Source organism: Phacochoerus africanus, chromosome 10, assembly GCF_016906955.1.
Source record: "Phacochoerus africanus isolate WHEZ1 chromosome 10, ROS_Pafr_v1, whole genome shotgun sequence".
In the NCBI taxonomy this organism is placed as follows: Eukaryota; Metazoa; Chordata; class Mammalia; order Artiodactyla; family Suidae; genus Phacochoerus; species Phacochoerus africanus.
The window spans coordinates 4382715-4405251 of NC_062553.1; the positions used below are offsets into that span (position 1 = coordinate 4382715).

At 54.0% G+C, this 22537-nt stretch overlaps 1 protein-coding gene across 1 annotated transcript in view; it reads right to left on the reverse strand.

The window, feature by feature from the left end:
* Window positions 1-221: 221 nt before the first annotated feature.
* LOC125138144 (uncharacterized) overlaps window positions 222-22537 on the reverse strand; it is a 130278-nt gene continuing 107962 nt past the window's right edge. Inside the window, exons 8-14 of the mRNA XM_047799405.1 lie at window positions 19371-19497; window positions 15829-15887; window positions 11672-11780; window positions 6455-6658; window positions 5416-5507; window positions 1290-1419; window positions 222-554 (exon numbers count right to left, since the gene is read on the reverse strand). Coding sequence (XP_047655361.1) covers window positions 550-554; window positions 1290-1419; window positions 5416-5507; window positions 6455-6658; window positions 11672-11780; window positions 15829-15887; window positions 19371-19497 — 726 coding nt within the window. The 3' untranslated portion in view covers window positions 222-549. The remainder of the gene's footprint in view (window positions 555-1289; window positions 1420-5415; window positions 5508-6454; window positions 6659-11671; window positions 11781-15828; window positions 15888-19370; window positions 19498-22537) is intronic.

Genomic DNA, 22537 nt, shown 5'->3' on the forward strand with positions numbered 1-22537 from the left:
CGTGCGGCTGATGGGCAGGGTCACTGTCCTTACAGTTCAGGAGAGGAAACCAAAGCCTGCCCGCCTCCCAGAACCTGGCCACGAGATGGGGCGGGGGGCGGGGGAGTGGTGCGGGTGCAGGGCACTGGGCAGGTGCGCTTTGCGGGCAGGTGTGCGCTGCCCTCACTCTCCACGCCCGTCACCGCGGAACGGCAGACACACGCCACAACTCCTTCCCGGGTCAAAGCCACTCAACTTTTAGTTCATGGGAGACACGTACAGGGCAGACGCTTCTCAGTCGCAGACAAAAGACACCAAGTCTGTTGTGCGCGAACAGACACACACACACACACACACACACACACACACACACACACACACACACACACACACACACACACACACAGAGGATTTATTTTCTCCTCGGTCCGTAGCGCTGTCCGGCTGTCTCGTCCGCAGGGACCCCAGGGCTTCTCCTTCCTTCCCCCACCGAGGAAGAGGCTTCTTTGGAAGGCGACCTCCACGCACCCGGGTGGCATCCTGGGGTCCCATCTGGGCAGGGATGGGCATCTATGCTGCAGTCGGGAAGGGAGAGCAGACAGTTTACTGCCAGGAACAAGCTGTGGCGCACCATCCACGCAGGCTCTGCTCACCCCAGACCCACCTGGAGAGACAGGAGACAGCCGGCTCAGGTAGTGGGCAGGTGCCCTGAGAGGAAGGCACACAACTCAGGCCCAGGCTTATCTGCCTGGAGAACACGCCTCCTGCCCGCCCCGCACCCAACAGGAAGCCCGGCCTGTGTACCGCTCCCTTGGGAGCCCTCAAGCCCGGCCTCCTCTCCTGTACCCCACTTACACCAGGTGAGCAGAAACCTTCACAGCAAAGTCAGGCTGGGATGAAAGCTCTCAAGCAAGATGGGAGCAGAGGAGCAGGGGGCTGGGGGGAGGGGAAGGGGAGGGCAGCGGGCAGCTCCCCTCTGGGACCCTGTACCCCGACGGTCAGTGGCTGAGGGTCGGTCCACCTGTCAAGGCTGGGGCGTCTCCATCTCTTTATTCCCTCCCCCCACCACCACCACCCATGGGGCCCAGCGCAGGGCCTGGCTTCCAGCAGGGGTTGGATTTAGGGTCACAGGATCCCGTTCACGTCCACAACTCCCAGCACCAAGCCCGGACATGCGGGCTGAGGGGAGGAGTGAGGATGCAGGCACGGGAGTCTCTGGGCCTCGGCTTTACAGACCAGTCGGGACGTGGAGGGAGTGTGCGCGTGGCCCGGGCGCGGGGGAGCGGGACGGCCCCGGACGGCGGGCTCACCCGTGTCCATGACTCGCAGGCCGAAGTGGGACAGCATGAGTGCCAGGTTCAGGTTCTCAAACTCCTTCTCCAGGATGAGCCCGTAGGTCTTCAGGCCGGCCAGCTCCACCTCCAGCCTTTGCTGCCTGTCCTGAAAGGGACAGCAAGGCGTTCAGGCAGCCAGCCCGACTTGCCGACTTGCCGACGGATGCGTGAAGGCAGGAATGAGGCAGGAACGAGACGTGGCTGAGCACGCAGGGATGCATGCGAGTGAGTAGAAAGCAGAGAGGTGAATGAACAGGTATGTGGATACGTAATTGAGTTAAAAGTAAATTAGTACATCAGTAACTAAACAGGCACCAGGCAAATCCGTAATCAAATAAACAAGGAAAGACAGTCTTGCAGCTGCTCTCGGAGGGCACAGCGGAATCCACCAACACAACTCCCCTCCCCGCCTCTAAGAGGTAAAATAGCCGCCCGCGGCTTGTTAAAATCCTACGACTTCACGTGTGGGACCCTGTATCTCGCTCAGTATCTCACACCCCCTCTTGGCCTCACTCCCAGCCCCCGCTGGAAGCCAGGCCCTGCGCTGGGCCCCTTGGGGGGATGAAGAGATGGAGAAGCCCCAGCCTTGACAGGTGGACAGGCCCTCGGCCGCTGACTGTTGGGGGGCAGGGTCCCAGAGGGGAGCTGCCCTCCGAGGACAAGACACCGCGGGCATGTGGGTGGGTGGCTGGGGCATCTCTCTGTCCACGGCAGGTGGGCTTCTAGAAGACCAGCCCCACGGCCAGGGAGGGGAGCCCAGACCCTCAGCCGGGCCTGCTTTCCGAGCTGGCCCCTCTCGGGCTCCCATCTGCAGAGCCCACCCCAGAAATCAGGGCCCTGGACCAGGGTGACACAGGGCAGCCCCAGGGTGAGGGCTGTGTGGGCAGGGGGTGTGGAAAGTGTGACTGTGGGGGAGGGGGCTTGCTGAGGGGGTCACACCCTTTTTCTGCACCCAGGCTGCTGGCTGAGGAGCCCTGGCTGGGCCGATTTCCAGGGACCTGTGTCAGAAGAGTCATTGCACGATGGCTGCAGATCAGTTTTTGCTTTGTTTTGTTTTGTTTTGTTGTTTTTAGGGCTGCACCCGAGCATATGGAGGTTCCCAGGCTAGGGGTCGAATCGGAGCTGTAGCCACTGGCCTACACCAGAGCCACGGCAACACGGGATCCAAGTCGCATCTGCGACCTACACCACAGCTCACGGCAGCGCCGGATCCTGAACCCACTGGGCAAGGGCAGGGATCAAACCCGCAACCTCATGGTTCCTAGTCGGATTCGTTAACCACTGCGCCACAACGGGAACTCCCTTCTTCTTCTTCTTCTTTTTTTAAAACACACTCACTTCCCTTCAGAGTTCTTTAACAAGCTACAGAGAGGAATCAAGCTACTCAAAGGAAACAGGAATGGCCGTGGAATTCGGGGTGCACCACAGTCTGGGATGAAGGGCCTGCCGGAGAGGCACAGAGGGACATGCTGTGATACTCACCGGTACCTGCCAGACGCCACTCCCGAGCCCCACGAGGACCAGATCATTTAACTGCTCCTGATCACCCATGGGGCGGACATGTCACCCCCCCAGGTGACACAGGGGGCACTCATAACTGGGGAGGGGACGAAATGAAGAGGGTGCCTGAGGCACACGGCTGGGGGCAGAACGGGGGTCTGGCCCTCAGAGCCTGGGCTCGGGAACCTGAGCAGGTGTCACCTCCTTTCTCCACCTTCTTAAGGCTCGTGCTGGGTAAGGAAGCATCAGACCTCCGGGACCCCTCCTCGGAGCTCGAGGATGAGGAGAGAGACCGCCTAGAGTGCTCAGCATAATGTTATTCTCTCTTTTTTTTTTTTTTTCTTTTTTAGGGCCACACCTGCGGCATATGGAAGTTTCCAGGCTAGGGGTCAAATCGGAGCTACAGCTGCCGGCCTACACAACAGCCATAGCAATGTGGGATCCGAGCCACGTCTGTGACCTACACCACAGCTCACAGCAATGCTGGATCCCTAATCCACTGAGAGAGGCCAGGGATTGAACCTGCGTCCTCATGGAAACTAGTCGGGTTCGTTACTGCTGAGCCATAACAGGAACTCCCCACAACATTATTCTAATAATGGAATATTAGAACGTAATATTCGAATGGAACGTAGCCAAAACACCCACCCGTTGGGCAATGGGAGTCTAGCATGGTTCATCCACACCATGAAATGTTATGCTGCCATGAGAGGCAATGCCTAAAAGATGTGAAAATGCTTCCTTGACACAGAATAAACGGAAACCATAGGAATCCTTTGTCTCTGTCTCTCTACCTCCCTACCTAGCTCCACCTGTAGAGAAAGACATACTTCTTTAGATAAATATATAGATACGTAAATATATAGATGACATACAAATGTATTTATATTAGGAGATTGAGATTTTTTTTTGGCTTTTTTTTTGCCTTTTCTAGGGCCGCTCCCGTGGCATATGGAGGTTCCCAGGCGAGGGGTCGAATAGGAGCTGTAGCTGCCAGCCTATGCCACAGCCACAGCAACGCAGGATCCAAGCCGAAGCTGCAACCTACACCACAGCTCATGGCAACGCCGGATCATTAACCCACTGAGCAAGGCCAGGAATCAAACCCGCAACCTCGTGGTTCCTAGTCGGATTTGTCAACCACTGCGCCACAACGGGAACTCCAAGATTGAGATAGTTTTTGGAAAACAAGACTAGAAGACGTGTGAACAACGCTTCTCTAATGATCGGATTTAATTTTTCTTCATAGACCCCTCGAAACCTCAAAATTACCTTCAATGACTATGATCAGAATGAAAGCACACATTTAAAAATATGCAGAGCTGGAGTTCCCGTCGTGGCGCAGTGGTTAACGAATCCGACTAGGAACCATGAGGTTGCGGGTTCCATCCCTGGCCTTGCTCAGTGGGTTCAGGATCTGGCGTTGCCGTGAACTGTGGTGTAGGTCGCAGACGTGGCTCGGATCCCGCGTTGCTGTGGCTCTGGCGTGGGCCGGTGGCTGCAGCTCTGATCAGACCCCTAGCCTGGGAACCTCCATATGCCGCAGGAGTGGCCCAAGAAATGGCAAAAATACTAAAAAAAAAAAAAAAAATGCAGAGCCCCTGATGTGGTGCAGTTGGTTAAGAATCCGACTGTGGTGGCTCGGGTTGCTGCTGAGTTGCAGGTTCGATATCCGGCCCAGCACAGTGAGTTAAAGGAACCAGCATTGCCTCAGCTGAGGCTCAGATTCAATCCCTGGCCCGGGAACTTCCCTGTGCTGCGGGTGTGGCCATTAAAAAAACATATACCTGGTTTCATCTTATCGTCTCTTGGCTTTTTTGTGAAAACAGGTACCAGCCATGGATACACAAACATGCATATACTTGGGGAGTTATTCACAGCCCACCGTCAGGCTGCCCTCCCTGGGGTACACAGTGCAGATCACCTCTCACGGAACAGGATGCAAGGATGCTCGTGGCAGCCTAAGCTGTGGTCTTGGGAGCTGGGACCTACGGCTGGGAACTCCAGCAGCTGTCATGGGGACAGGCAGGGGACGGGTAGTTGGTGCAGAACTCACAGGCCAGGCATCAAGGGGCCACGTGGACGAACTCAGAGCACCGAGTGAGCAAGCTCGTGGCACAAGAGGTTTATGGCACAATTTCTGTACATGGCGAACACGGAGATAAACCATCTCTTTTACAAGGATGGGCAACAAGCATGCTCTAGCAGGAGGGGTGGGGAGGCGAGTGGCACCAGAGTTTGTGATGTCCTATGCTTTTTTTGTTGTTGTTGTCTTTTTAGGGCTGAGCATGTGGCATGTGGAAGTTTCCAGGCTAGGGGCCGAATCGGAGCTGCAGCGGAGGCCTATGCCACAGCCACAGCAACACCGGATCTGAGCTGCAGTGTTCGGCAGTGCCAGATTCCTAACCCATGAGGGATTGAACCGCATCCTCATGGACACTAGTCAGGTTCCTAACCCGCTAAGCCACAGCAGGAGTGCCTGCAAAGTGCTATTTTAAGTGGACCACGTAATCTTCCTCGCAAGCCCCAAACCCCAGGCCCTGAGCTGCGCCGGGGTCTATGGGGGGGTGGGGACTGGGTGCCTCCCTCCCCAAATGCTCACCTGGAACTCCAGCAGCTGCCTCTGCAGGGCCTCCTGCTCTGCTTGTGCTCTTTCCAGAGTCTTCCTCAGCGATCTGAGCTCAAATTCTTTGACTGGGAGCAGAGGGGAGAGGGGGCCGTGTTTACCTGCGCGTTTCCATCAAAAACCTCCCCTTCCCTTTGAACCGCGCCTCAGCCAGGCGACAGCTGGGCCCTGGTGAGTGCAGGCCGTCCTCGCAATCCTTGTTCACGGAGGCCGTTTGGCTCTCCGATGACAAACAGGACACCCGTGCACTGGGGAAAACGTGGCAGGTACAGAAAGGAGTAGCGCGAAGCTGCGCCCTCTTGTCGGCTGGAGATAAATAGCCACCCTCATCTCATAAAACCAGGACCCTAGGGAAGGCGTGAAGAACATGGCCTTGGAACACAGGGCCCGGATTTAAATCTCAGCTCACTATCTCTGCAACCGCGGGCAAGTTACCTAAGCTCTCTGAGCTGTGCCTTCCTCATCTTCACGAGGAAATGATGCGACTACTGACCTCGCCGTGCTGTTATGGGAACGAAAAGGTAATTCGTAGAAACTGCTCACGCCTGTGCCTGGCTCCTGGCAGCCCTGGTTCTTTCCCATCTTATTCTTCTTCTTCTTATTACTTTGCTTTTTAGGGCTGCACCTGCGACATACGGAGGGTCCCAGGCGAGGGGTCACATGGGAACTATCGCTGCCGGCCTACACCACAGCCACAGCCACTCCGGATCTGAGCCGCATCTGCGACCTACACCACAGCTCACGGCAACGCCAGATCCTTAACCCACTGAGCGAGGCCAGGGATCGAACCTGCGTCCTCACGGATGCCTGTTGGGTTCGTTAACCGCTGAGCCACGAAGGGAACTCCCTCCCATCCGATTATTACCTTTACTGACTGTTATTCTCCTAGACGGCAACTTTTCTCTCTTTTTTTGTTCCACTTAATACTATAACCTATTCTGTAGGTTGCTCTTACCAGGAGTAGAAAACCCCAGGTCACTAAGTTACTAGAGAGCTGCGGAACTTGACAACTCACTTTTCAGAAGTTTGAAGATGAACTCTTGCAAGAAACACAAGTCCAGGGAAGGAAAACCCTGCTGTGGAATCAGGCCTCCGAGCAGAAGAGGATCCAGGCCCTCGGCTTCCTCCTCTGAGTCTCCTTTGATCAAATTCTGACATTCCTCTCCTTCCAGAGGCTCCAGATGCTTCAAGCACTCTGCGGATTCTTTTTCAAATTCCCCTAAAAAAGCAAAGAAATCCTGGGTCCCAGGTCAGTCCCACGAGCGAGAGAGGCTCCTCCAGGGCCTGGCCCTCTGTTCAGATGTGGACAAGCCAGGCCCTCTTGAGTCCCAGCTCGTGTGCCAGGTCCCCAGACATACAGGCAGAATGCACTGGGACCAGGGCCTAATGGAGGGCAGAGGGGAGGCCTCCTGGAAGAGGCGACCTGTGGTGGAGAGGGTATCTTTTTTCCTAATAGCCTTATTGAGAGCGAATTCACACACCATAGAATTTGCCCATTTAGAGTATATAATTCGTGGTTTTTAATATGTTCAGATACATGAATGTGTAGAGCACATTCATTCATTACTCCCCCATAAAAAAATCTTGGTTTCCTTTGGCCATCACTCCCCCATCCCTCAACCGTCTCCCAGCCCTAGGCAACCCTTAATCTGCTTTCTGTCTCTACAGATGTCCCTATTCTGGACATTTCATGTATAAGGAATCATACAGTATGTGGTCCTTTGCAACTGGATTGTTAACCTATCACATTTTCAAGGTCGATCTACATTGCAGCTCTTATCAGTAGTGCAGTCCTTTTCATGGCTGAATAATATTCCACCCTGTGAATGGACCACATTTTGTTTATCCATTCATCTGTTGACGGGGGTTTGGTTTTTTTTTTCCCCCACTTTGGGGCTCTCTGAAATGTTGTTATGCCCCTTGATAATGTCATGTGAACAGACATTCTTCAGTTCTCTTGGGTACACACCGAAGGGTAGAATTGCTGAGTCCCACAGCAACTTTATGTTTCACCTTCCAAGAAACTGCCAGACTCTTTTCCAGCCAGAGTGGGTGCCCCATTTGACACCCCCACCAGCAGTGCATCAGGGCTACGATTCCTCCACATCCTCTCCCACACTTGCTATCTTCCACCCTTTTGACAGGGTTTTGAAGGATGAATAGGAGTGAGACCGGGTGCACAGAGGTGGGAAGGCCATTCCAGGTGAAGGGCAGCTTGAGGGGAAATGCAAAGAATTTGCAGGCAGCTAATGGGGAACGGTTAGCAGTTTGAGATTTCTGGAATGTCAGGGGAAGGTAGGGACTTGCGGATATGCTATAGCCCCCAAGGTCACGACAATAACCGTGGCCGCCCGGAGTGTGCCGGGCATCACAGGATGACTTCCTTTCCTAACGACAGCCCGAGGAGTCAGGAGTATCATTATCCCCAATTTTGCACTTGAGGGGAAGAAGGCAGTAGGTGGGGAATTCAGCCGAGGTGAAAAAGGAGATGGCAGAACGGAGATACAGCCAAGATGTCACCAAGGCCGGGATGCCTGCTGTCACAGGGATGCCTGCAGAACAGAGTCACCAAGCACTCAACCGCTGGAGGCTCCTACGGAGGCAGAAGGCGCCTTGGTGGCTGCCAGGACTGAGGGGTGGCCGCTCACAGGCACGGGTTCCGTTCAGGCTGATGGGAACGGTCTGAACCTAACCGCAGTCGTGTCTACACGTCTCTGTGAATACACTGAAAACACTTCCAGTGGGTGAGTTTTACAGTGTGAAAATTAGGTCCCAGTAACACTGGGAAAAGACAGGGACACCCCCCCCCCGCCCCTGCATCTGCTCTGCCCCCTGGTTTTGCTGAGAAGAAGCAGAGAGCTGAGGAGGGAACAGCGCAGGTTCTTCTGGGGGGGGGGGGCGGGGGTGACAGCAGAAGCAAGTGACCCCTGGGATCTTTGTTGCCCAGAGGAGGGGCAAGGGGCAGGGAGGAGCCCAGGGCAACAAGACCCATGTGAGATCCAGGCTCTAAGGGACGCGTGGCCAACGCCCCCTCCCGTCCAGACCGAGACTCGAGACTCGGAAGGCAGCTGCCCAAGCCCAGCTTGCCAGCAGCGTCACAGCAGTGAAGGCAGACAGGCAAGCTCTCAGGAGCCTGAGCATTAACGTAAAAGCTGCAGGTGGCTTGGAGGGAAGCAAGGTGCGCCCGTGTGTCTCCCTCCAACAACTGCAAAGGCCCTCGGAGAGCTAGGCGATCAGAGCCACAGGCATCTACAGCCTCGCCGTCCCCAGCGCGCGGTTTCACAGGTTGTGAAATGAACCGTGATCCTCTCCAGCGGGTCATGTACACAGTAGAACTTGAGGCATCCAAAGCACACACGTTATACTCAACTGCAGGCAATAAGAGGTATTTAAATTTTTTTTTGTCTTTTTAGGGCCTCGCCCTGGGCAAATGGAGGTTCCCAGGCTAGGGGTCCAAGTGGAGCTACAGCTGCCAGCCCACATCACAGCCACAGCAACACGGGATCCGCGCTGCGTCTGCGACCTACACCACAGCTCACGGTGATGCCGGATCCTTAACCCACGGAGCGAGGCCAGGGATCGAGCAAGATGCATTTTTATCTCCATTATTCACCTTCAAGAAGACGTTACTGAAAACAGTTTCTTTCCTTACAAACCCTAGGCTTAGGTGAGCCACTGTACATCTGTTATACTCCTTCAAATGCTTAAAAAATTTTTTTATTATAGTTGATTTATAATTTTCTGTCAATTTCTTCTGCATAGCAAAGTAACCCAGTCTTATACACACACACACACACACACGTATATATTCATTTTCTCATATTATCTCCATCATGTTCTATCACAAGTGATTGGCTATAGTTCCCGCCGCTGTCCAGCAGGACCTCGTTGCTTATCCACCTAAATGTCTTCATCAAATGTTGCTTGAGACTCTACTATGAGCGAGCAATGCATCCTAAACTACGTGGTCTCCTGCCTTCCAGGATGGCAGTGAGTGTGTGTGTGTGTGTGTGTGTGTGTGTGTGTGTGTGCACGGCTGTGGGAGCGTGTCTTGTGCCTCTGTGTGATGTGCACACACACACGTTGCAGGGTGATGGTGACAGTAGCACGGGACCATAGTTACTAAGCAGAAGGTACATGTGGGAGCCTCAGGGGCCCCCTGCCCATATCTGAAACCAGGAAAGACTTCCCAGGGGAGGTGACATCTTCGCTGCACCAGGCTTGTGCAAGGCTGTGGCGTCCATCCTCAGAAAAGCCCTGTGAGATAGGCAACTTCAGCCACACTTTACAGATGAGGGAGTGGAAGCACAGAGAGGTTAAGCGATTGGCCCCAGGCCATTCAGCATGCATGGTACAGAGAAGGGGCTTAAGTCAGCTCTACTTCTGTTCTAACAACATTAAAGAAAAGATGGGGGAAATGTGGAAATGAATCCAACTAGCATCCACGAGGATGCGGGCTCGATCCCTGGCCTCGCACAGTGGGTTGGGGATCCGGTGTTGCCGTGAGCTGTGGTGTAGGTCGCAGATGTGGCTCAGATCTGGCGTTGCTGTGGCTGTGGTGTAGGCCGGCATCTTAAGCTCCGATTAGACCCCTGGCCTGGGAACCTCCATATGCATGGGTGTGGCCCTAAAAAAAAAGCAAAAAAAAAAAAAAAGAATAGATGGCGAAGAAACGTCACCCCTTAGTCCAGCACCTGTCATAATTGTTTTCCATTCTTTGAGCATCTTTCCTAGTCCCAGAGCTCACCCCTGATTTTATGTAGCTCTAATCAGTGTAGGCCTCTCTTTATGTTCTATGGGTCTCTTTTCGCTTGGTTTTCTTTGGGGGTGTGTGTGTGTAAGTTCCCAGGCTGGGGAGTGAACGTGCGCCACAGCAGTGACCTGAGCTGGATCACAAGAAAAATCTGGATCTCCTTTCACTTGAATGCAAGCCATTTAAATGCAAAGATGTATGAATTCATGTACTTCAGCTTCTCTGGGACAGAGCTCTGCCTTTCTATGTCCCTGGCGCCTGGCTCAGTGCCCTGGAAGGAATGAGTGCCCGAGTGGTATTTCTTAAACATATTCATGCGTTCACGTAGTCATTCAACAAACGCACCTCAAGCCCTGACTGTGAGTACCAGGCATGGTTATAGGCCCAGGGGATTCTGCAGTGACTGAAATAGGCAAGAAATATCCCCAAACATGAGGGGCTTATATTCTGGTGGAAAATAGCGAATAATAAGATGGGAAACTGCAAGAGGCGCTAGGAGGGGATGGAGTCACGGAGAGAAGTGAAGCTGGGGAGGAGCGCAGGAGGGACAGGGGGTGGGCACCTGCGGACGGAATGACAGGGCTGGCCTCCCGGGGAAGCGGCCAGCTGAGCAAGGCCAAGGTGAAGGGGGGAAGCAAGCCCTGCAGCAACAGGCACAGAGTCCTCCAGGAAGAGCCAATTCTGTGCCCAGCACCCCCACAGGGGAGCAGCAAGGTCTGGGAGCAGGTGTGGAAGCAGCGGGGCACCAGGCAGCTCTGAGGCCCCCAAGGGGCAGGGCCAGAGCAGGTGGGCCCGTGTTAACTGGGAGGCAAGTCTATGCGTGGTTCCCTGGAAGACCCCTCCCCTCCCACACACCCCCGGCATTAAGAGCATTTGATTCAGGGAGTTCCCATCGTGGCTCAGCAGTTAATGAACCCCGCCAGGATCCATGAGGATGCAGGTTAGATCCCTGGCCTCGCTCAGTGGGTTAAGGATCCGGCGTTGCCATGAACTGTGGTATAGGTCACAGACGCAGCTCAGATCTGGTGTTGCTGTGGCTGTGGTGTAGGCAGGCAACTGTAGCTCCGATTCTCACCTTCTAGCCTGGGAACCTCCATATGCTGCAGGTGCAGCCCTAAAAAGACAAAAGACAAAAGACCAAAAAAAAAAAAAAGGCATTTGATTCAATCCTATCTTTAAATTAATTATTTTTTTAGGGCCGCACCTGAGGCATATAGAAGCTCCCAGACGAGGGGTCGAATTGGTGGCCTATACCACAGCCACAGCAATGCTGGATCCTTAACCCACTGAGTGGGGCCGGGGATTGAACCCGTGTCCTCATGGTTACCAGTTGGATTTGTTTCCACCGAGCCATGACAGGAACTCCCCTGTCTTTAAATTTCAAGGCCAAGGTGTCTCTGGGCTGCAGGTTGATGAACCCCCGGCACAGTGGAGTCCGGGCCTGCATTCGCCTCGCCGCGCGGAGCAGCGGCTGCTTACCTGTGAGGTTCTGCAGGTGCTGCTTCCCCAGCAGGTGCTCCCTCTTGTTGTGCTGGGAGCTGAAGAACTGCCTGCAGGTCCGACAGTACAGGTCATCGCTCTCGTCCCCCTGTGGACAGAAAGCAGTCTCCGGTGAGCAGGGAGGAGGCACAGGGACCCGGCCCTCGGAATATAAAATTAGCTTAAAACGGAGTGGGACTTTGAGTGGGCCAGGCTGGGTCCTGCTGGTCTCCTTTCCACCTGTAAAATCGCTTGCCAGATTGAGGCTTTTCCAAGCGCGGATGAGAATCTGAACTCACCCCAAGGTCCCTGTCGCCGGGTGGGAGAGAAAGTGTGAGGAGTGTGGCAAAGAGGGTAAAACAGGAGTTTTTGAGACTTGGTGGTGGTGTCTGAGAGAGCCCACAGCCAATTCTGAGTTTTTCATATTTTCGAAGAGTTTGTTTTAAAATCCTGAACAAAATGAACTCTTTAAGTAATGACAAAGAGCTATCCTTTTATCAAAATGCATAGACACTGAATAACCTGTAGGTGCTTGCAGGTCCACAGACTACTTCCGGAAGATGCACGAGAAACTGGTCGGAGCGGATGCCTTGGGGTGCAGGGATGGGGGCGGGGGCAAGGAGCTGGGGCTCCGACTTGTGAGCAGGACCCACCTCTCATTGTAAACCTTTGTGCGCTGTTTGCATTTTTTTTAAACCATGCACTTACATTATTTTCTAAAGAAAAATAATTAAGGAGTTATCTTGTGGTGCAGTGGGTTAAGGATCGGCATTGTCACTGCAGTAACTCAGGTCCCTGCTGCAGCGTGGGGTCGATCCCTGGCCCCCGGGGAACTTCCACATGCTGCTGACATGGCCAAGTCAATCAATCAATCAATAAGAAAAATAGTTAATTAAAAACATAGAGCTGCGGGAGTTCCCACTGTGGCTCAGCAGTAATGAACCTGACTAGTATCCATGAGAATGCAGGTTAGATCCCTGGCCTCCCTCAGTGGGTTAAGGACCCGGCGTTGTTGTGAGCTGTGGTGTAGGTCGCAGACACGGCTCAGATCTGGCGTGGCTGTGGCTGTGGTGGAGGTTGGCAGCTGCAGCTCTGATTCGACCCCTAGCCTGGGAACCTCCATATGCCATAAGTGTGGCCCTGAAAAGCAAAAACAAAAATGAAACACATAGAGCTGTATGTATGTGCTTTTATTTACTAGTTCAGAGATGTAAAAACTCCCCAAGCTCTGATAAGAGATGACTCCTGTTACAGACCAAAAGTGTGCCCCTGCCCAGAGAGCCAGCCGGGAACCAACTGTGGTCAGGACACTCTGCCACTTGCCCTGTTTCTCAGGAATCCTCTCCCTCGTTCAGCCCAGAGGTGTCCCCCCAGCCTGCTAAAGAGTGGTTGGAGGGTTTCTTCTGCATCCCAAGTGAGGCTTCCCCCGCCTCTCACTGAAGGAGCAGCATGCATGCGCATACACGCTGAGGGAGGCCCAGGAGGGAGGGGGCTCCCCGGGGGAGGGGGGAGGATTCGGAGGGCGGGCGGGGTGGGGCTGGGGGACGCCTCAGGAGGGAACTTCATGGAGGAGAGGAAGAGCCCCAAAGCCCACCAAGGCCACTGCCAAAACATCAGAGCAGGAGTTCCACTGTGGCCCAGAGGTTAACGATTCTGACTAGGAACCATGAGGTTGCGGGTTCGATCCCTGGCCTTGCTCAGTGGGTTAAGGATCTGGCGTTGCTGTGAGCTGTGGTGTAGGTCGCAGACATGGCTCGGATCTCACATTGCTGTGACTCTGGCGTAGGCCGGTGGCTACAGCTCCGATTCGACCCCTAGCCTGGAAACCTCCATATGCCGCGGGAGCAGCCCAAGAAATGGCAAAAAGGCAAAAAGGCAAAAAGGCAAAAAGGCAAAAAAAAAAAAAATCAGAGCAAATGGCCAAACTGCACGAACACCTTAACAAAAAGTGCTGCCCCTCCCCTTTTGCTTATAGAAATAGATCATTGTTCTGAAATTATCTCTTATATCCCAGCTGGTAGTGCCGAGCCTTTTGGGTTTGGTGACCCTTCAACCCATAGGAGGCACCCAACACTCCAATAATCCCTTTGACAACCTGAAGCCAAGATTAGGAACCACTGTTGAGAGAAAATGAATTACAAGGTGCCCAAGACAAAGGGGCAGAAAAACAACAGCCAGGAGCCATTTATCCTGTGGCTATTTCTCCAAAAAAGTGAGGAAGCGAGGGCCTCATCTCTGAGAACCAGTTCTCATCTCTCTTCAAATTCAGCTGGAACAGCTGCATATTCATTGGGTACCAGGCACTGAGCTGCTGGCCCTTGAACTCTTGGCTTCGAGCCCCTACATGACCAGGTATTAACAGGGCAGCCACATAAAGACTCACGGTGCCACCTGCACTGGTGGACAGAGATATAAGACGTGAAAAAATAATAGCGGCTAACATCTCTCCAGGGCCTGTTACAAGCCAGGCACGGACGCTGCGTGGCTGTCAGCTCTTAGATGGTTCACAGTCACGTGCTGAGCTGCATTTAAAGATGCTTGACTAAGGTCACAGGATGGGTAAGGAAGAAAGGCGAGGTCTGGAGCCACCTGGTCCCCACGGGTGTCCTCCCCGTGGGTGGGGAACATGGGGAGGTAAGTCTGAACGCCAGGATACGGAAGGCGATGGGGAGCCAGTGTGGGCTCCAGAGAGAGGCTGGCTGGAGGGCAGGGGAGTAGCTGGCTGTGCAGAGCAGGCCCCCTCAGGGGGACGGGTTGCCAGCGGGACGCCCCTTGTGTGACTCCTGCCATAGCAGCGCCAGCCTGGGCCGCAGAGGGCTGAGGTTTCAGGTAAATGATGGACTCGGGACGTCCCTGACCCTCTAAGTCCTCAGAGCAGCTTCAAATGATAAAAGACGGCGGACTTACAGCAACGTCTAAGGTGCTTAGAAAGGTCTGTTGAAAGTCACAGGAAAAGGCGGAACGCGAAGTGAAGCCTAAAAGGTACCCAACACCCCTTGTCTACTCAATTCAGGCAAGAGTTTCTTGTCCAGAAAGTTTCAGTGTAAACACATCCGCCTGCCCCGAAAGTTCCCTTTGTTATCTTCCTTTGTTAAACCTACTTTTCACCATCAATTAGAACTCCAAGGGGAAACACGAATTATGTTTTAGCTCAGCCCACCTGACAACTCTGGTCCCCACCGCCCTGTCCCTGTCCCCAAAGGCACACTATCCACTGCAGGTGTCCTGACCGGCTCTCGGTGCCCAACACACCCTGGGCTGCTTCCCGTCCCCCCCAGGCCTTTGCCCGTTCTGTTTCCCCAGCCTAGAGCTGCCTCGCTGCTTCACTCCCAGCTGCCAGTGTCTCCACTAGCAATTTCCCATCTCTTTTTCAGGAGCATCACTTCAGAATGGCCTGTCCTGAGAGTGACTCGCCCGGACAGCCTGGGCGACGCCCCTCTCAGGTTCCCAGTCTCCCTCGCGGCTGATCCAGAGTGAGGGGTTTCACACGGGCCAGCTTCCCCTGGACGGGAGGCCCGGGGCCAGGCTTCACGATCCTCTGCATCCTCAGCCTGGTCTCCTGCCGCCTACGGAGCTGAGCTCAAACATATTTGATTCAAACACGCAAGGAAAGGGCCCCACGAGGCGCTGATGTGTGAGCCACGTCCCAGCAACGCGTGAGACCCTGTGCCTGAGCGCTCTGGCTTCGTGGGGCGCCCGTAACCAACGACCATTAACTGGGTGGCTTAAAACAATGCAAGCGTATTCTCTCATTGTTCCAGAAGGCCAGACGTCTGAAATCGGCCTGTCTAGGCCCAAATGAAGGCGTGGGCTTAGTTCCCTCTGGAGGTTCCAGGGACAAGAGTCTGTTCCTGTCTCTTCTGGTGGCTGACGGTTTCCCTGGCTTGGGGCCTCATCATTCCAGTCTTGGCCAGTGGCCACACGGCCTCCTGCTCCTCTGTGTCAAGTCTTCCTCCGCCTCCCTCTTGTAAGGACATTCAGGACTGCCTGACGCCCCCTCCCAAGATCCTTCATTAGTCACAGCTTCAGAGGCCTTCCACCTAAGGGAACGGTCACAGGCCCGGGGATTAGGACGCTGACATCCTCTGCGGGGACCCCTTCTCAGCCTCCCACACAAACGAGGGTGCGTATCTTAAAACCACACCCCTCATACTTACATCGATTGCTGAGAAGTCAAGGCCCTGGCTCTCAAATTCACATCCTGGTGCACCTGTTCCTGACGGAGAAACAAACAGCATCATTTTACAAAGCATCTGTCTCAGAAAAGGACTCCCACCTTATCGGGGCGGGTGGGAGGGGGATAGAGCATCAATTAAGAGTCAGAAGAGCCCTCGGAGGCTGAAAACATTTATTTTAAGAGGTCTCCATGCTTCCTGCTCGAAGGCAGAACTACATCGTATTTAAAAACCAAGCTCTCTTGGAGACGCCTTGTGACATGCGATGACAATCTATAAACAATCACAAACATCAGGCGACAGAACTCCAGCACGACTGAAGGACTGAGCAAGCCGGGCCCTTCTCTGCTAAGTCTGCAAATGGCATTTTTTGGGAGAAAAACGTGAACAGGGAATGACAGCTGCTCTCGGGGGACCCTTGGCAGAGGTCTCAGGGCACAGCCTGCGTCGCTTTGGCAGTCACACGAGGACTGCCACTCCACACGGCTCCCTCGGAACCATCCACACCCACTCTGGTTTTCGACTGATTCTTTTTATCTGCGGGAGCTCGACTGAGAACAATGCCAGGTGGAAACATAATAAGCGCACCAGGCGGGAGTAGAACTGCCTGTGGACCAACTTGGCCTGCTGCTTGTTTTTGTAAATAAAGTTTTATTGGCTCACAGCCTCGCCTATTCATTTGCATATTGTCTATGGCAGTTTTCCTGCTACAGCCATAGAATTTTTTTTTTTTTTCTTTTTAGGACCCCGCCTGTGGCATACGGAGGCTTCCAGGCTAGGGGTCGAATCGGAGCTGTCGCCACCAGCCTAGGTCACAGCCACAGCAACACCAGATCCAAGCCTTGTCTGTGACCTACACCACAGCTCATGGCAATGCCGGATCCTTAACCCACTGAGCGAGGCCAGGGATCGAACCCGCAACCCGATGGTTACTAGTTGGATTCATTTCTGCTGCGCCACAGTAGGAACTCCTACAGCTAAAGAATTGAGTAGTTGCAACAGAGACCACAGGGTCCACAAAGAGTAAAGTATTTGCGATCTAGTGCTTTACAGGGGTTTGCAGATCCCTGCTCTGGATGAAGCTGGGGCGGGGGTGGGGGGGGAAATGGTGCTGAGGCCCCAGAGCAAAGAAGGAATGCTTACAGAACTTGCCACATGTCAGGCACTGAACACCAGCTCCCTGTGGCTTAATTTGCTTGATCTGCACCAGACCCTGTGCAGGGGGTGCTATTACAGCCCCACTCTCCAGATGAGGAAACCGAGGCACAGAATGCTTTAGTGATTTGTGCAAAGTGGCAGAGCCAGGATTTGAACCCCGATGGTTGGATGCTGAGCCCACACCTGCCCCCTGCGGAGACACGCTCAGCCAGGCCCAGGTGAAGTGAGAAGCGGTGAAGGGCAGAGCTGATGGGCTCGGCCGGGGTGCCGGTCAGCCCCTAGCGTGGGGAGTGCAGCAAGAACCCAAGGCTGGACGGCGATGGGCCCTGAACCACTGATGAGGATGCCCTCTGCTGCCCCGAGGTCACGTGCCCCGTGGAGGAGAATGTGCCAAGAGGGGGATGGCAGCCCAAGGCTGAACGTCAAACAGGTCCCTGGCGGGCACTGCGGTTGATAAGGCTTCCGATAAGGATGACAATGATGGCGAACAGGAAGTGGCCACGGTGAAGGCAGGGTAGCAGACAGTAAAAGGACTTCCCTTCTCTGCCTTGGGCCTGCACCCCCAGAGGCACACTCTGAGACAAGGGTTTTAGTGCAAGGGTTATTTTTTAAGACCCCAGGAAACACTGGGGTGGGGGGAGAGGGAAGTGGGTCAGGAAGGGGAGAAAGCCAGTATTGGGGCGCCCTTACTAAGCTGGGGCCACTGCAGTCAACGGGGCGCAGTCCCACCAGGAGCCTCCAGGGGGCGTGCGGGACACACAGCAGCGTCTGACCGTGGAGGGTGCGGGGAGCAGCGGTACTTATCCGCTGTTCTTGCTGCTCCCTGTGCACTGGTTTAGGGATGCCCAGCGTGTTAGCTTCTGGCACATCTGGCAGGTTCAGGCGGGGCAATGCCGGGCCTGCAGTAGGACGCTGTTGGCACGTGCGGATGGTGGATGCTACAGAGACTTGGGCTCCCAGGGTAACCAGTGTGCTCCCTGCACCACCAGCAGCCGGCAGCACCAGGGGCACATGGTGGAACGGCAGCCCACCCCGCTGGGTCGGAGCCTGCATTTTAACAAGGCTCCAGGTGATCCCAGAGCACATTCAGTTTGAGAAGCGGTGAGCCCCATAACTGCGGATTCCTTCCCCCCTTCTAAGGATGCAAATGGTATCGCTGCCCTAGCACCACCTGACTGCTCTCTGATATTCGAGTAGGAGGAAGTGAGATGCCTCCTCTTCAGTCAGGTACAAGGTGTGTCTTAACCCTGACAAAAGAGCTGAAGAGCCAGACTGTGATGCCAGCTGCTTTGTGTGGGGTGTGGCCCTCCCCGCAGTGTCCCCACCCTGGCTTTACTGAGGTATAATGGACAAATTTAAAAACGTATATTCATGTTCCACTGGTGGTTCCAAAAAAACTCCCCCCCACCCCAGTGTCTATACTTAAAGTGTTCAAAGCTGGTGATTGGATGTACACATACTTTATGAAGCAATTACCACCATCAGATTAGTTCACACATCCCTCACTTCACATAATTACCATTTTCCGTGTGATGAGAGCATTTTAGACCTAGCCTCAGTGAATTTCAACACGCAATGGGGGAAGGCTAGTGTCTTTGTTTTTATTTTTTGCTTTTTAGGGCTGCACTCGCGGCATATGGAAGTTCCCAGGACAGGAGTTGAATCAGAGCTGCAGCTGCCTGCCTACACCACAGCCACAGCAACACGGGATCTGAGCCGCATCTGTGACCCACACCACAGCTCACAGCAATGCCGGAATCTTAACCCACTGAGCGAGGCCAGGGATCGAACCCGCTTCCTCATGGATACTAGTTGGGCTCATTACCGCTGAGCCACAATGGGAGCTTCCAGGAGAATCTCTTTAATAAGTGCTATTGGGAAAACTGGATATCCACCTGGGAAAGAATGAAACGGGACCCGTATCTAACACCACACACAAAAATGAACCTGAAATGTTGTCAAGACTCTCCTATAAGACCTGAAACTAAAAAAAAAAACTCCTCGGGGGGAAAAAACCACTGGTCTTAGCAATAGTTTTTTTTGGCTGTGATACCAAAAGCACAACAACAAAAGTGAAAACAAACAAGTGGGAGTCCATCAAACTGAAACGCACAGTTCAGCAAGCAATCAGCCAAATGAAAAGGTAACCTCTGAAATGAGAGAAGAGACCTCGCAGCTGTGTATCTGACAAGGAGGTAACATCCAAAATACACAAGGATGTGAGTGCTGATGGCGGCTGGGACCAATGCCGAGGGCTTTCTGAACACACCGTCTGCTATAAAACATACCACAGCCCCCGGCCTGGGAGGGGAAGCCGAAGGCACCCCCGACCCCCCCCCCCCCGCCCCGGGCCAGGGCCCACTCACCACACAACGCCTGCACCTTGTGTGCTGCCCGCCTCCGCAGGAAGGCTCGGTAAGCCTCGGAGCTCTGGTAGGCCTGCAGCTCGCGGATGTAGCGCTGCTTGTCCTCATCTGCCTCATAAACATACCTCTGGAAGAAGGAGCACAGTTCTAATGTGGGGGGGGTGGCTGCGGGGGAGGGGGGGGTCTTCTTGTTCACCTTAGTGTCTCTATGATGATCCCAAGAAGCTCTTGCCCCACTTCTACTTGCACACCTCCAGGGATGGGGACCTCACTACCTAATAGCAAGTTCATTCCTTGCTCGAATGATGCAGACTGCTGAAAACTTCCCTTCCAAGCAACTGGCTCTCCCTCCCTGTGGCTTTCACCATTCTGCCAGGTGTGGTCTGGTGATTGCAGAGAAGGGTAGCACGATCAGCCCCCTATCTTGAGGGACCTGACGCTTCTATTCAATCACTGCATGGGCAAACATCGGCACTTAACTCTGTGCAGGGTTGGAGGTGGGTCACCAGGGATAAAGAGATGATTCAGACCCAGCCCCGAGCCACCTCATCTGCTGCTGTTTCCCTCCATCTGTGACACTTGCCTCGACTTTCTCCCCGGGATCTGACTTCACAGAACATCTGCCTCTTTAAGACTCTCCCTCTGATGCCTCAGGTCAGCTGCGGCGCTCCCACATTGGGTAGGGGCTTCCTAGAGTCCCCCTGCCCCAGACATCCTCACTGTGGATTCTATGTGTCCACTTCGGGGGTCCTGATCCCCTAGACCTTGAAGGCGGGGACATGGATGGAGCTTTGGATCAGAGGTTCTGCCTCTTGCTGCCCCATAAGAACTTCCCTGGGCTTTGTACTCGCCATGCTTATTTCAAAGCCAATTGCAGTTTCTGTCACAGCCACTCAGATTGGAACGTTAGCTTAAGCCATTGTAACAGGTGGGGACCAACAGCAACCATCCTCACCCAGCTTAACCACAGTAGTTTTGTTGTTTTTTCTTTTCTTTCTTCCTTTTCTTCTTTTTTGGCCGCCAGGCGGCATATGGAGTTCCCAGGCCAGGGACCAGATCCAAGCTGCAGGGGCGACCCATGCCGCAGATGCAGCAATGCCAGATCCTCCACCCTCTGTTCCGGGCTGGGGATTGAACCCGCGTCTCAGTGATCCACAGATGCTGCTGATCCCATCGTGCCACAGTAGGAACTCCAACTACGGTAGTTTTGCTTTGATCTGTTTAACTCGTCAGCAGGTGTGTGGTAGGGAGCTTCCTCTCCACCCCTGATGGAAAGCGCCTGGTCCTGCCGGCTCCCCTGCACCGCCCCCCACCCCCACGCAGGAGGAGGGGCTTATCTGAGGGGTAGATTGGAAACCAGAACCAGAGATGCTTGACTCAGCCCCTTCCCTCTCCTTCCTGGGGACCTGCTGGCTGGCAGAGAGCCAGGGCCCCAGTCTGCTCTTAGCCAGACTCAGGGGCCTGCCCAGCTCAGGATGGCCAGGGCTTGTTGGGCGTCCAACTGGCTACTCGGTCTATTTCCCGAGTGGCTGCAAACCTGAGTAGGAAGGAGAGGGGTGTTATTAATGGATACCATGCCCCCAAATTAGGATTTCTCCGTGATAGCTATCTGCAATCAAGGGTTTTCTACAGCAAAAAAGCTGAAAGTGCAGAGGTTTTAAGTTCCTCTTGGAGTTCCCGCTGTAGCTCAGTGGTAACAAATCCGACTAGTATCCCTGAGGATGTAGGTTCGATCCCTGGCCTCTCTCAGTGGCTTACGGATTTGGCATTGCCGTGAGCTGTGGTGTAGGTTGCAGACATGGCTTGGATCCTGCATTGCTGTGGCTGTGGCGTAGGCTGGCCGCTATAGCTCTGATTCGACTCCTAGCCTGGAAACTTCCGTATGCCGCCGGTGTATCCCTAAAAAGAAAAAAATTCTTCTTAGAGTCTTTGCATGTGACCCAAAGAAACAGGACTCTAGAGGCAGAGGACTGCGCTGGGAAAAGTACGGGCTTTGGAGTCAGATATACTTAAAGGAGTATGGGAGGGCTTCTTGGAGGAGGGGATGCTGGAGCAGGCATGACTTGATCGGTGTGGCTGGAACGTCGGGGGGGAGGTGGCAGAGTGGACATGGGCTACGAATGCCGGGCTGAAAGGCATGCCTCTATCCCCCAAATTAGCTTCTTCCCCTTTGACCCCAGAAGAGACCTCCACAGGAGGTTAACAGGTGCTCTGTATATGAGGGGGTTCCACGGGGGAATTAGTTTGAGAGGGGCTCACGAAGTTGCAGATGAGATGCTCCTGCCCTACCATTCATCGTTCTATGCTTCCCTCCATACCTCGCTCCAGGAGCCCATGGATCTCACCTGAAAGACATTTTTCTTCTTCTTTTTTTTTTTTTGTCTTTTTGCCATTTCTAGGGCCGCTCCTGTGGCATATGGAGGTTCTCAGGCTAGGGGTCGAATCGGAGCTGTAGCCGCCAGCTTACACCACAACCACAGCCACAGCAATGCGGGATCCAGACTTCGTCTGTGACCTATACCACAGCTCATGGCAAAGCCGGATCCTCAACCCACTGAGCGAGGCCAGGGATCGAACCCGCAACGTCATGGTTCCCAGTCGGATTTGTTAACCACTGCGCCACGACAAGAACTCCTCTTTTTTTTTTTCCTTTTTAGGGCAGCACTGGCGGCATATGGAGGTTCCCAGGCTAGGGGTCGAATCACAACTGTAGCTGCCGGCCTGCACCACAGCCACAGCAACGCCAGATCCAAGCCGCATCTGCGACCTACACCACGGCTTGTGGCAACGTCAGATACTTAACCCACTGAGCAAGGTCAGGGATCAAATCCACATCCTCACGGATACTAGTCCGGTTCATAACCCACGGAGCCACAAAGGGAACTCCTGAAATACTTTTTAAGTAAACAAAATTATATTAAATGCTCCAAAAATTCCTGCAGAGGGAAAGGTCGATCTTACTAAAAATGTATTGGATAATTTACCCACCTTTCATGAATTCGCCATTCTGCCTAACACAGTTTGGGAGGTGGCGGATGCCAAAGCCAGAGCTTAGTAACTGCTTTTAAGGGGTGGGGTGAGAGACACCTCATGTCTCCCTTCCGGAAAGTTCCCTCCAGATCCGGTGTGAAAAGATGGACCAGCAGGGGAGAGCCCCTCATCAAGGC